This window comes from Vidua chalybeata, chromosome 3, assembly GCF_026979565.1.
Source record: "Vidua chalybeata isolate OUT-0048 chromosome 3, bVidCha1 merged haplotype, whole genome shotgun sequence".
Classification (NCBI taxonomy): Eukaryota; Metazoa; Chordata; class Aves; order Passeriformes; family Viduidae; genus Vidua; species Vidua chalybeata.
In genome coordinates this window covers 15,722,276-15,737,747 of record NC_071532.1, presented here as the reverse complement: position 1 = coordinate 15,737,747, position 15,472 = coordinate 15,722,276, and the positions used below count along the sequence as shown (strand labels likewise).

The window sequence follows — 15,472 nt, the reverse complement described above, 5'->3', positions numbered from 1 at the left end:
TAATGTCGGGTTCTTTTTTTAAAATTATCCAAAATTCTTTTGCTTAACATAAGAAAGTGCATTACAGAGTGAAGAGCGTTATAATGATGGCTCACAAAATTTTCTCAGCCTTCTAAGTAACTACTTTTCTGAGTTACACGATAAAATAATTTGTTATCTCCATCAGGCTGTGAAAAACAGGTATCTTCAACTATTGAGAATAAAGTAAAAAAAGCAAAATGTGTCCGTGCTAAAATTAAAGAGCAGATCCATTGAACTCAGGGAGAAATAGATCTGACAACATATTGTAACAAAAACTCCTGCAGTGATAAAAACTGTAAGTGTAGCTCACTTACAGAGAAGTTAGCTAATTTAAAAATTATGTATGTGAAAGGAGTCAGGTCTTGAATTCATGAAAGTGCACTTTCCCATAGAGATCTGAGGAAGAGGAACACACTACAGGAACCACACACACAAGATTCATGCATAGGATGACAAGTGCATGAGAGTGTGACTGACTGCACTTCCAGGCACGTAAGAGAGGAGGACCTGTAGCAGCATTGCTCCTGGACAACCAATTATCCAGAGATAAATTATTCCAGCTGACTTCTCCTAGTTAGACTTCTTCTAACTTTTTGTCAGATGCCACAGATAAAGAGAAGACAACAGTGACTCTACCAGGGGTGAGGAGTACAAAGGAGAGGTTACAAGACCAAGTTTCCTACCTGGCATGTGAGATTTGACAGCTCTGACAATACTGGGGACATTTCCCTAGGACTCATCCACAAGCCATCTACAGCTGACTGATCTAGAACCAGCACAAGAGGTGAAACTCAAGTCTTAAGGAAGCCAAGAGAACTTTGCAAATAACTACAACAATGCCAAGTATTCCACCTGATGGCTGTGAACTTTTTCCAAAAACATTGCCAAAGACTATGTTGACTTTGATATATGAAAGAATGCAGACTCAACAAAACTTCTCAACCTCATCCAGGAAGTGTACTAAGAACTGCTGTGTATGCAATGACTTTTTCTTCCACATAATGGGAGAACTGCTGTGTATGCAATGACTTTTTCTTCCAAATGATCTTCAACTAACACTGAAACAGCAGACACAATTTAAGATTTTCCTTGGTTTTAAAATTTTTACCATGGTATTTTTTATCCATACATTAAAAATAAAACAAAACTAATTAAAACATACCAAATCCACAATTCCATAACACAAAAAGCAGGCAGGAAAGCAAATGTTTTCACTGACACTGTGTAAATTCCGTTAATCTGAAGCATTCATTGAGATGCAATATCACAGAGCACTATGTGTGTTAAATGCAGATATTGAGCTCTGATGACATCATTTTTAAGAGAAATATAGGCCTCAGAATAAAGAAATATATTGGCTGCTACTTATGGCTCTTTCATATCCTTTGTACTTTCTCCCTTTCCTCAATAAGGGTGACAGGGATTTAGCTTCTACCTATAGCTGCGCCACTGAGGAGAGCGGCAGAATCACAGCTTTCAGCTAGCTGTAGGAGCACCTAAATTTACCAAACTCCTTATGACTTGTAGTTGTTTTATGCTGATAGGTGTGAAGTTTTTTCCCCTCCACCAGGACATTAAAAACTTCTTTTTGCTATGTGGATATTTTGGTGTCTACTAATACATTCAAACATGAGCTTAAACAACTTCTCTCTTTATAAGCACTCTATATGCAGCCTCTTACCTTCTACTGACTTGTAGGAACCAAATACACTTGACATCTCTGTCTTTATGCAAGTTGCTGGGTAGCACTAACAAGCAAAGGTACACACACAGATAACACCATCAGAGAAGCCTCACTGACACTGAAATGTCTTTAATTTCTAACTGGTTGCTGAAAGCCCAAGCTCTTACTGGGATAATGTATGGCAATCTTTCTTTTATGGATGTCCCTGGACCTTGCCATTCTGCTCTGCAGTGCTCTGGGTAGAAAGAATATTCATGACACAATATCACTGTGAGAACAACTGAGGGTTTGGGTCTGCATTTTTCTGTGCAGCTGTACACATTTTACCATATTTTGCATAGTCAAGATTCCCTTAGGAAGAGATATGACATTTATTGAGCCTTTCAAAATCATGCTATGGATGTGTCCTACCAACACCACATGCAAAATAGCTTAATAGAATATTATATACTGTACCCTGAAGAACATATAAAATGTAGTTTTAAAGTTAACTGAAAACTGCACACACAACTCACTCTGGAATTATATTTCCAGAGATACATTTTTAATATTATTTCCTACTCAGTTCAGCCCAGGCAATTTTTTTGCAATCAGCTGAAACAAGATCTGTGCTACAGGTACAGAAATTCTGCACTACACAGAAGGCAAGATGGCAGAAATCCACATACTCTTTTTAATTTTGGCAGATGCATTGATATGCTTGCTTTCAAAAAAAGAAAATCAAGCCTTTCTTTTGGTTCACTATTAAACTGATTTAGTTCAGTATAAAACAATTAGATAAATGTCAGTGTAGGCTGTCTGCAAATTCATGTCAAGGTTCAACTTCATCCAAATTCTGAAACAGAAAAACTAAATTGTTGCTGCTGCAGTGGCACACAGCTCAATGTCCTTAAAGTAGTGGTGAAGCATTGCATAAATATAATGATGTAGGATTTATTATTAATCCTTGATGTAGGATTTATTATTTTTCAGATAAGCAGGTAGAAGAGATCAGAAATCATCTTTAAGGATGCAAATGTAATGCCTTCCTTACATACATACCCTAATGGCATTCAACTTGCAACCATAACCATTGTCTGCAGAGTTTTACAGTGTAGTTCAACAGATCTGTAGGATGCTTAACATTAAATTTTAAAATGTTACAGATTTTTGTGTAATTTCCATACAACCGTACCTCATTTTTATAGACGTTACTGATTTATACCAAAATTTTAAGACATGCCTGCTATGGACTTAATTTTCCATTTAACTGTAATGAGACTCCAGCATTGTATTTTTTATGTTGTTGTCAAATCCTTAATCTTTTTTTCAGTTCCTTAGGATATATCCCCAATTATATGCTAATTTTTACTCATCTCATTATTTTAGGAGAGAAGCACACCTTTTAAACAGAAGTCCCTTCATGATGAGTTTCTGTGCACTTATTAATGTTGGGTTCCCCACATGTAGTTACCAGCACCTTACTGAAAATTCAAACAACATGTGGCCTGTGTTTATTTGGGTTAAAGCAAGCAAGCATCAAGCAAATCTGATAGAAGCTGCACACTTTCACAAATCAATCCATTTTACAGGTTCCATCTGCTCTTAAGTGCTTCCCAGCGAACAAACACTGTGTCACTATACCACATATTTCCATTGCACTATCCCAAACACACTTAAGCTGCTGACAGATTAATGCTTAGTTCACTTGTGGCATACATTCTTGGGTTCTTACACATGTTCTTATAAGGAAATGGAACTCACTAAGCACTTAATCACAAGCTGGGGTAGTGTTATGGCCTTGAATACAACACACTAACTCTGTTTCAGGAACAGGCTAAGGTATCTCTATTTAAGCCATTGCTGTCACTAGCACTACCAAAGACCCTGGAAATCAAATTACCTTTGTCAACCTCAGTTAAACAAAAGTAAGCAGAAATTTGCCAAAGGGTAGCCCCGAGAGCCAGGGATGAGCCACCTGAGGAGTGTGCAAGAAAGGGCCAAAGGAACGTGCTGTTTACTGGAATGCAACTTGTCTGGCTTAAGCATGTGTATATTTGCTTGAATCCATTACAAAGAAATCTTGGTAAAAGGACTAAAAAGACACAACTAATATATAAAAATCAGTATTAACTGAAAAACTGAAGTAAAATGCAACACAACTTTCCAAAGATACCCGGTTAATTGTGGATTTACCTGGCTAGAAAGCAGTGACAGCAAGAGGAACACATTAGAGTACATGCAAATGTGAACATACGCAATGAATGTCTGCATTTGTACTTGGGAGAAAGGCGAAGTTTCATGGAAAATCCTTTGCATCCTTACTTGATGTAAACCAAGTTCTATCAGTTCAGAGCAGTCAAGAACTTTATCTTGTTTGATGATTAAATACAGGAAACAAGAAGGAAGGGATAGCTTTTTGGGGCAAATAGCAGGAAAATTATAAGTTTTTTCTGCATTCAACCTGGTAAATATCTATCCAGTTCTGACCACTGAAATAGATTTCATAGAAGAAAGCTCACTAATTCACTCCCTAGACAGATTGATTCACTACTATGTACGTCACACCGTTATCACCAACAGTGAAACTTAGAATCATAAAGGTTGGAAAAGACCTCTAAGATTGAGTCCAACTGTTAACCCAGCACTACGGAATTCACCAATAAACCATATCCACAAATGCCACATCCACACAGCTTTTGAATATTTCAACAGAGATGGTGATTCCACTACTTCCCTGGGCAGCCTATTCCAATGTCTGACCACCCTTTCAGTCAAGATATTTTCCCCAATATCCAATCTAAGCCTCCCCTGATTCACCTTGTGGCTGGTTCCTCTCATCCTGCCACGTTACCTGGGAGAAGAGACTGACTCCCAGTGAAGTGCTTTTCCCAGTGAACTGTATGTTGCTGAGGACTATGGCGAGATTGGGATCCATAAGCCAGCCCTGATTTCCATGAAGATGTGCCCTTTTAATTTATGAGAGATTGTTATCACTCTTCTCTTGTTTAGCTTAGCAGGGTCTGAGTGTAACTTGCTGTGGGTTGTTTTCATGTCACTGGATGCAGTCAGTGCTCTACCCTGGTGTTTTTCAGATGCAAAGATCAAGAACAGTGACAGTCCTCGCCACTGCAAACAAGATGGGAAAAGTCCTCTCCCACTGCAATATCTGGTTGTTCTTTGATGGACTAGTTTAACACCAGTTTAACAGTAGTTTAACATCATAGGTTAACCACTGGACATTCTTGTTCTCCTCAAGGTATCAGAAGTCAGGAGTACTTCCCTGGGACAGCGCTGCTCTGAGAGCAAGGCAGGGGGTTGAAAGCATGGGGTATTTAATAAAATTAACAATTTTAGTTAAGTCAATATACTTTTGTGTCACAGATTAATATTGATGCTCTCTTACATGGAAAAGACCTTGCCACCCACACTTCCCACCCCCTCCACCTCTGTTTTTTTCTCTACTGGCACAAGCAACCTAACACAATTTAATAGCATCTCTCGATAAACATCCAGCATTGGTAGAGCTTGCTTGAACTGCAAACTTGCAAGCAAGAGAATACATAGATTAACTGCATCCAGATAGGTAACCACAGATAAAGCTTGAGTATGCATTCAGGATGTTATCTTACTGTAAGCATGTAAACCTGTTTTCCATCTCAAAATTCTGAGATGTTGAATTGGTAGAGGTAATATTACCCAACTTGGTTAGGCATTTGAAAATCCCTTGAAAAATAAGAGACCTTATGCTGGTGTGGTACTGAGACAAATATGTAAGATAACTTATCTTTAGCTATGGTCATGAGACCATGCAACTAATTAGTAGGGCATTCCCCATGTCATAAGTTACTCTGTGATTTTTTGGTAAGATTTGAGAAGTTGTGTTGCATTTCATAGGACACAAGGTCTGTGTTTCAGAACATCTCAAACTACAACATGCAGCAATTTTCCATTCTTCTTAAACGAGATCTCAGTTGTATTTACATAAACATTTTTACAATATGTAATTTGTGCCACTGTCTAAAGAGAAGTACTTCACAAAATGCTTTGGTAAATCTTGCAAATTATGCTGAGAAAATTGAACTCTTATACATTTTTCCTTTTTATGACTGTATATACTGAGACTTGTTTTGTAACAAAGTAGGATCTAATTCCATTTTTCAAATTCTGCCAAGCACACTATTGCATGAAAATATTTTCTTTTCTCATTCTCTTTTCTATTTCATCAACAGTGATTCAAGTAGAAAGACCTGGTTCAGGACGCTTCCACTTGTTGGCTGTCACTTTTGCCAGTTTTCAGAAGGTTTCTGAAAGGCTGGCCAGCCTTAAAAGAACAATGTATCCTTGGTGTGCATCATTCAACATACCTGAATTAAGATGTAAATGAATTCATGATGCTGCTACAATGAAAACACTTTGATTCCAGAACTTTATCTTCACTTCTGGCAGCCCATCAGCCGTATCCTCCAAGAGCACACTGCACAGCTAGAGAAAGCTGATTTTCCTCTTAGGAGAGTGTTTGCAACTGTGGCAAGTATCCATTTGCTTTGCCTTCTCCCTTTTTGATCTTTTGTGATGATGGGGAAGAGTTAAAAGAAAGGCCTTTTCACCCTAATTTTGGCTAATTTCTAGGTTTCTTGTCATCGTTCTTTGGTTCCCTATATCTTATACCCCTACTCTTCCTTTACTGGACATGTGTGCATTGCATTCCTCGAAGATGACTTTATTTTGGTTTTAAAATATATAGTTTTTATTATTAATCAATGGACTTGCACTATATTCTGAGGGTGATTCTTTCCTCTTTGATATATTTCTCTTGCTCTCACATTCATCACTTTTCATGGCTCTTTGGGCAGCCACTTTCTGATTCTGTGAACCTTTTTCCTTAGCAGCACTATAGCCTGCCTTTTTTTTAGCCTTCCAGCATTTGTAATCAGTTACCATCTTTGTTCGGCTCTCTACCCAAAATCATTTGCTTTTCTTTTCTTCCTTCCTACTTTCATCTTCAAAGTCACATAAATAAAACTGAGTCAGGCTTCTGTGTCTTGTCTGATGATAAAATGACAAACTGAAGCTGAGAAAAGAGGTTCCAGTATACTCAGGGGGAGAGAAGAAGAGAGAAGCACTGAATCACCTCCTTAACCATGGAACTGGTTTATCTGAAGGCTGAAAAGCATCTCAGTGCTGGATACCAGCAGACAGTAGCTGGGATCCTGGCCTAAAGCAGATAGAATTTCTAACAGAAAATCGGAATGGAAAGGAAGCACCTTTTGTAGCAGCCAAGGGAATACGTGCATAAGGGTTTTACAGTTGACCAGAAGGTCAATACAACATCAACTCTTTCACTTGAAATTGCATAATCCAATATTAGATGTTGTCCAGGTAAGTAAGAAAAAAGATTAGCCATTGACTAAATTTCCGAAGGCCATAAACTGCTGTATTTATGAGGTAGCACAAGTAGTAGTTGGTATTCTCAGCATTTCCCTGTGGCACAATTCTACTGCTAATTATATAAGGCAGAGTGCTATCCTAATGTAGCTGTGCTGGTTCTCATACCAGGACTAGATAATTTAGAATTAGGTTTGATACCTCCAAGGTTCTTTGTATAGAAGGACTGGATTTTCTGGTTTTATGGGGTTAAGGAAAACTGATTAACAGACCTTGACCAGGTCAAGTGAAATACAGGGATTTTCAAGTGAATAGGGATTTGGTATGGTGGACAGGAGTGAACCTGTTAACAAAGGTAGTGTCATGTACCCAAAAATAAAGATATTCCTGGCTTTCAAGTACATCCAAATAAAACATTCCTAATTACATATTCCACAACATTTTAGCCTTTTTATTCAATAACAGGCAAATTCAAGATCCAGTGAGCTTGTAGTCTACCATCACGTCACTAACTGTGCAGTCTCTAGGATTTGCTCACTACTGTGAGCAAATTTTCCTGCCATCTGCATGCTTGTCTTTTTTTCTTCCTTTTCCTATCAATATGAATCTGTGAAATTTCAGCTTTACTCAGCATCACCTATTTCACTACAGAACCTCTGTGATCTTCATTCTTTGGATTCCCTGCTGGATGGATCATCTCACCAGGAACTTAGTAGTTCATTGTCACGGTTCTTGTTTGACAATACCTCCTTTGATTTTCAGACTCAGCACATCCCTCTTCAAAGCACCATCTCTCCATGTCTCACTCTCCCTGGCCATTCGCATTGATTCACCCTTTAAACAAACTACATTCTTCAATTTCTTTGCTCTCCTTATCCACTGCTCCTTTCCTCTTCTCTTCCTCATGACTATGGTTTTCCTTTTCAGTAACTTTTCTGGTTTTTCAATAGGGAAAAATACTGTCTTTTCATCTTTTCCAGCCTTTATCTCTATTATCTCTGTTTTCTTGCTTAAATACCACAATTTTAGTTTTTCACTACTGTTCACATCTCCACCAATAGAAACTCTTAATGGATTTCCTCCTTGGAAGTACTACCAATTCTCTCTCTGCTTAGTCCACTCAAATTGACAATTTATTCAAAAAAAGAAATAGTTATTTTATGACTAAAATCACTCCTCCTAATTCTCCCCTCAGAGAATGCATTGTTCCTTACAGCTTCTCTGCTCCTATTTCCTTCGTGCCCTCTCTTTTTTCTTTTTCGTCAGAGATATAATTGTAATTTATCTGTCTTTGTAAGTGATTCTCCTCCTTTTTTTCTCCCTTTCACCATGATTTCTGCCTCTAAAATAGCTTTTGCAAAGCAATGTTCAGTTACTGTCAAAGGAATTCAAAATGCCATAGATGTTTCATATGTCTCTATTTTTTAACTGTTAATTGCTCCCTTGGAATCACTTCCAACCCCATTTAAGTTTAGGTTTTAGTTTTTAGGGTTCTAAACAAACCTTTGTTTAGAATTTGTATGCCATCAATTCCACCCTTTTCTTCTTAGCAAAATCCATATAGACACTGCGAATTCCCCAAAATTGTTTTCAAAATTGTTTCAATAGAATAACTATGTTGCATTTTTTTCACAGCACACAACTCTTTGTAATATCTGCCCATGCATATACTCATTTCTGTTTTTTAATCTGTGTTCTTTAACTAGTGTGTAATAGCAAGCAGACTAATGAAAAGAGCTCTGGTAATGGCTGCTTAAGTCCTTATTTTGTAAATTGCAAGCATGCATGTACAAAAAAACAGGAAAGGATGCCTGGATTACAAGACAAAAATACCAACTATTACTGCTTAAGTAAAAAAGAAAAGTGAACAAACCAAGAAACACCAAAACCAAACTGAATCTTTTGGCTCTGGTAGGCAGACAGACTGGGACTGAAATCCTTATTCAAAATAAAGCATGAACCTCTGAATGGTCTAACACCTTGATGGAAAGTGATCCTACAGTGAAAAAAACAAAAAAAAAAAAAAAAAAAGAAATCCCTGCAGATTAAGTTATCATTGCAAAGAACACAGAACTTTCAAGATCTGTGAAATCTAAGAACACCTGGAAATGTTATGTGAGAAATGAAGAAATCAACACTTGTAATTGTGCCGGAGAAATATGCAACTCTGGGAAACTTAGTGATTTAGTTCACTAATATCACTAGGAGATCACTATCTGTAAATTCAAATTCAAATAGCTCTTGGCATAAATGAAAGATGAAACTAGAAACTAAAACTGAAACTAGAAGCTAAAACTAAAGATAGTAAGTACCAGTATACAAATATAGAGCTACTGGACATACATTGCAGCAACAAGCTATTTAAGGAAATCTTAGCCTAAGAAATGTGGTATACACTGAACAAGGTACTGCAAATTAACACTGCTGTTGCTGAACTTCTACTCATGGGTGATAGAGTATATTGGACAAACCAATGACATCAAAATTATACCCAAAAGCCCCCTGGCATGACTGGAGAGAATAGTAAGAATTTTTACCCATACACACAATACATGAAAATGAAGAAAGGTAGAAGGTGAAGCGCTTATGGGATTGTGAGTTTATGGAAGTCATTGAGGATTATGCAGGTCAGTATCACTTTGGGGGACAACTCATGGCTGTAATGGAAACATACAAGAAAAACAAAACTAGGAAAGAACCAAAGAATTGAAGGTGATGGTGTCATGCAGACGTACACAGCAAGCAACCAGCAAAACACAAAATTCCTTTCCTACATGGGAAAGGGATTGATCAGGTCATAGATAATTTAGGCACCAGACTTCAGATGTAAAACCTACCTTTTTCATTTTTTTGGAAAAGGCTGTTTGGACTGGAGGGCAAGAAGTAGGGAAGAATGGAAGACAGAAGTGGGCTGCTGAAGTGTTTTAATGGATTCCTAAACACATCAGCCCAGTGACAAGCATTATCCCTCTGTATGGACAAAATAGGTACACTGAAGCTAAAAATCGTGCAAATATTGCTACAAACATCTGTCTTTTGGAAGAATTACCCATAATTAACCAGGGACAATACACTCTCTTATTTATACTGGGTTTTCCTCTTCTTTTGACACATTTTTCTCTAAACATTAAATGCCATGGGCATTTTCTAAAACCCCCAGCAAAGTGAATAAGGAAGATTTAGTTCTTTCTGTTCTTTGTTTCGTTATTTCTTTAAATTGCTTTCTCTGCCTTGACATTTTTCTCTCCCTCTCGGGTGATCCCAGAGGTAAGATTTATGTTTACAACTGATGGTTTATGATTAAGACATTGAACTTTGCTCACGGAATTAGTACTGTCTCTAGGTTCAGAAACCCAGCAGCCACGCACGAACCCCCAGGGGACCTTCCATAACCAGGGTGCCGACTGGCGACGAATCCGGGCTGTAACCCTTAAGCAGTAGCATCCCCCAGTGGCCCTGGTTATCACTGCAGTGCAGTTTGGGGGATATTTTTCGGCTCCCTAGCTTTCAATGTAAATACAAATTCAATTCAAGTGCCTCAGAACTAGCCAGTACGCAGAAGTCTGTTGAGCTCAGTAAAGAACCATATATAGTTGATAAAAAAAAAAAAAAGAAAAAGATTTCCAGTGATTGCATATATCACATGTGTATTTCAAAACACAGAGCTGTAAAACCAGGATTTTTTTTCCTAAATGAATTTCAAAAAGGGGGGAAAATCAGACCAAAAGAAAGTCAGACTCTTTATTGGAAATCCTTCTTGAAGAAGAGAAAATAGGTTCAGAGTTTGTTCCAAGAATATTAAGTTCTACAGGTTTTCTTTTTGCTTTTTTACAAGATCATGATTCAAGAAAAGGATACTATAGCAACCATCAATTTTTAATCTGCCTTTTGATTGAAGTTCATATACTTAGAAAATACAGACCATCATATATATTGAATTAGAATTCTAAATCAAAAATTCCTGGCTGGTATCTCATTAACCCAATGAAAATTCAACCATGTTCTCAGAAAAAAAACAAGAACATGCCAGCCACTGATCTTAAACCCAGCCCTTTACAGAACAATCCAAAATTGCCCTCACTGGGATTGCTTTCCTTGTTCCCTAAATGAATTCAGTCACTGACAGAAGGTCAAGTAATGGGGCACTACAAAATATTACTGGAAGGGATAGAGAATAAGAGGAGGTAGGAGAGCAGACAAATGATGCACAGATAGCACAAATGTGGGGTGCTTGCACCTACCCAGCTCCCTCCCACTGCAAAAGCAGAGCAGTCACATTGCACAAGCCCTGAATTTGTGCTGACTCAGTGGAGAGGGGCTGGAGGGGGAAGGACGTGCAAGGCTGCTGGGTGAAGAGCCAGAGCAGCATTTCTGCACAACACTTCTGTACGGGATGAAAAGAAGGAATTTTCTTGTGTATATTGAAGCCCTCCAGTTGCCTCTAATGCTGCAGCACTGGAGATGAAGGGTTTTCAATTAAAACAACCCATCTGAAGATCAGTGGGATTTCTACATTAGCTTGAAATTCAGCAGGGGATTGTAAGCAGTGCAGAGCAGAAATCGATGAACATTTTTGTTGTCTCTGTATCAGAATCTCACCAGACCTGATGTCCTGTGAACCCAAAGAGGTGACATGGTGTTATCCAGCAGGTAAGCCCAGCAGGCCTGTGGTGTCACATAGTTACTTCTTTTCTCCTTTTACCCTTGTCACAATAGCTGAGGACATCTAACAGAGTTTTATAACAGATGCATTTTTCCATTCTGGCAGCAGTGTAAAGCACTGAATACTTGAGACATGGGGAAAATATACCCCAAACCTAATCCCCAGAACATATGTGCTTTGTCAGTAATTTAAGGGCTAAATGCTGGGTCCTTCCTCTGAGGTAACCTGAGGGAAATCTGTCTTTCTCAGTATCTCTGAATCTGATCCTTCATGAGCAGCAGTCAGACCAGAGTGTGAATGTGCTAACTGAGACATGACAAACCCATGTAACACCTCTTGCTGATATTCTGTTATTCTGTGGTTAAGGCTCATGAGGATTTTTGAAAGGAAGTTTATTTTTGCAGGCTGCTGAGTGCTGACTATGACATGGGGCAGCTTTTACTTAGGCAAAAGTCTTAACTTTGGTTAAGGCTCTTGGACAGACAGGCTTTTAATGGGGCATTTACAAGGAAAGCCATGTAGATACACTTGGCTTAGGCTATTCAGTGAAAGTATATGTTGTAGGTTTTAACAAAAAATGGATGGCTATGGTTCAGCACAAAAGGAGAAGGCAGCTTTTCATCTTGGCAGACACTTCCTCTTCCTTTCTTTTTGCTAAACCATTTCAGAGGTCCTGAACAATGCTCCTTATAGGTTATTATTGCTACCTAAAACACAGGGCCTGGTATCCAGCATGACTAATTAGTTTTATGTAGCACAGATCTATCTCTGCCACTTACATGAAGTGGATGATTGTGAAAAAATCAGCAACCATCATAATGAAAACATACATTATGATACAATGTGTCACACAGCACTGAAAATTAATCCTGCTGCTAAAGAAATGGAAAATGCACAATAAACACATTACCTGAAATTAAAACTGGTTCTGCCCAAATCTCCAGAGCCTTTAAAGTTGTAACAATGATTTCCTATTTATATGGACTGAGTGAATTCTCAGGTGATTCCCTGTGGAGATCTGTATGAATACTTTTTCCAGAGCTGAGGAAAGGAAAATAGGTAGCTATAATGGAACTGCAGGAGCAGCCAAGCAGTAGATTGATTCAACAGGAGAAATTCAATGTATCCCAAAGGATTTCCTAGGATTTGCTCTCCTGCTGCTTAGAGCACAATTTGTTGTAATGAGAAACTGAGGATTTTGTTTCAGGTGTGTCAAAGCTTGTAGTGATGACTTGAAGGTATAAAGAAAAAGAAACAACTGAAAATCTCTCTTAAATAATGTTTTTGTGTGAGGAGAGAATAATGACAAGCTCTCCAAGGTGCAAAAAAGGTCAAATATCTCATGTAAATAATTATTAGCCTAAGAAATGCTAATTGGATGCACAGTCAAATTCTTCATCTCCAAACTGTTGCATGAAACAGCTTGAAAACTATGGTACACTTCAGCAAGCAAAACAGAGAAAGCTTTATTAAATTATCTGGTAAGATTGCACTTGGTTTCACTGTAATCTCTGCTCTCAGAAATATCTGCAGGAAAAAAATGCTGTTTTATGATGTGAAGAACTGAGTTAACAACTTATAAAAAACCCAACCCAGAACAACTGAGGTTTGGGTTTTTTTTCTTTAATAGGGGAACATTTAAACGTGCAGACTACTCTGTTCATCTGAAGTATGCCACAAAGTAGAGCACTGGTAGGAAGCATGTACTGCTGCAGTACTACATAAGCCTGCATAAAAGGTTAAGTGGGACATGCACAACATGAATTTCACCCTGAAGAAATGTGAAAATTTCTAGGCACTCATGTCCTCCTCTATGAAAATGAATAGCCATTATGAACACAGAGCTAGTTCACAGTTGTGATGCACCATAGCCTTATGGAGGTTTTATCAACGATCACTTCTTAGTGAAAGCTCTGAAACACTATGTTCCTCAAGTGAAGCCCCGAGTTTTATTCAGAAACAGGCTGCCATATGGGATTTCCTCGGGCAAAATGCTGAATGCTGATGGCATCTCCATTTGATTAAGGAAAATATGTAACATCTGAAATGTTCATATTCACAGCAGAGCATACTGTTCAGCTCTAGCATACCCCTCATGCTTCTCAACATCACACATTGTACTGAAACATCACATGGTGCACCAACAGAGAAGAAATGGATGCTCTAAAAAATACCTTCCCGAGAACGAACGTTCATGTGCGAATTACATTGTACCTGGACACTCAGCACAGGCTTACACTTAATTACAAACAATGCAACGATTTAGAACCCAAAGATGTGAGTCTTCTAAAGCTTTTAGCACACTGACCAAAGCAGAAGCACCTGCCCTTTCTCTACCAGATGACCAAAGTTGCATTACAGCTCCAGGCTCCAATCAACCTCAAGCCTTAACACATTATGTATGAACTCCTAGACTATCCTTCCTTATCAACAAAAGACCATCAGACTCAAAAACTCTCCCAGCACACAGCACAGGAACAAGTACTGATCAGGAGAGAAGAAAAGCAAGTACTTCACCACCTTGATCTCTCCCCAAAATAAGGACCAGGAGCTTTTAAATTTCCAGTTGAAACTGCATTTTGCAAGACTTTTTTTATTCTTTCTGTAAAATCTATATATAGAGTATAGGGAGAATACACATTATTTCAACCAGCCACCTGTCCCTTGCTTTTGCCCTATCTCAGCATAAAACACTGATACCCTCATGTCAATGGAGCATGAAACAGTAAGTCAGTTTCTGATCAGGGATGGGGCAGCATCTGAACATGTGAAAAAGCAAGGAGATAATAATCAGTTATTATTATTATAGTTCCTGTTATCATTTTATTTGCTTTCAGCCTGACTGTGAAAGCAGAATGAGCATCCTGCCTCATTCACTAACATAGAAAGCAATGCAAGATACACACAAGAAATAAAAACAGTAAGAAGTACCAAGATGAAGCACAGTCTTCACTTTTAATGAGACAGCCAGCTCTCCCCTATCTTTGGAATCAGCTGAACCAATTACATCCCTTACCTGTATGGTTCCAGAGTCCTGCTGCCATAATACAATGCTTCTTCCCAGGATTCAAGGTTAATACAGGCATCCATGGCACAGTCAAGCATTTTCAGCTGATAGATATTTGTATCTGGTAGATGACCCTTGTTGCTCCTCAAGAGATTCTGGCATCTTGCCAGAACATGCTTCCACTCTGTTATTGGCCTTAGTTAAAGAAATATATTTAATCAGACAGAAATACAACTTCTAAATGCTGTTTAGCAAGGAGTAAGAGCCTCAAAGCATTAAAATAGAAAAGCTGCCATCATTCCAGACTCTGCTACAATTCTTGAAAACATACTTAAATGCTGAAGTGGCAGCTTAGGTAACTGTGCTTTGTTTACATGTAGCAAAACAATTTCTAAAAAGGCATATTTTAGCAATAAAAGGTAAAAGAAAGATGAAAAATTGCAAGGATATTTTAATACATAACAAAAATTCAAATAAGTTTTATTTAGGTGCTGAAAAGCCAAGGGCAAGAGTCCATGGAAATTACTTTTAAAAAGTCCCAGCAGCTAAAAAAATAATTATATATATATATATATATAAAATAACTCCTCCTTTTATGATGCACATTTTTTTTAGAACTCTCATTAAATTAGAACCTTTTCTTGAAATTAATTAATTTTCTCCTTGAAACACTCATGAAGAGCATTGTGATTTGTTTTTTCATGTACAGCTGCACGTTCCATGCATGAGA

The 15,472-nt window shown here is 38.0% G+C and overlaps 1 protein-coding gene across 20 annotated transcripts in view; it reads right to left on the bottom strand.

The window, feature by feature from the left end:
* The window catches only part of SMYD3 (SET and MYND domain containing 3), a 375,697-nt gene that overhangs the window by 30,053 nt on the left and 330,172 nt on the right, over window positions 1-15,472 (bottom strand). For 19 of the 20 annotated variants that reach the window (XM_053937663.1, XM_053937662.1, XM_053937680.1 and 16 more), the window contains one exon: window positions 14,752-14,926. In XM_053937663.1, coding sequence (XP_053793638.1) covers window positions 14,752-14,926 — 175 coding nt within the window. Of the gene's footprint in view, window positions 1-12,645; window positions 12,777-14,751; window positions 14,927-15,472 lie in introns of all 20 variants that reach the window. The other variant, XR_008429812.1, reaches the window with a different exon arrangement.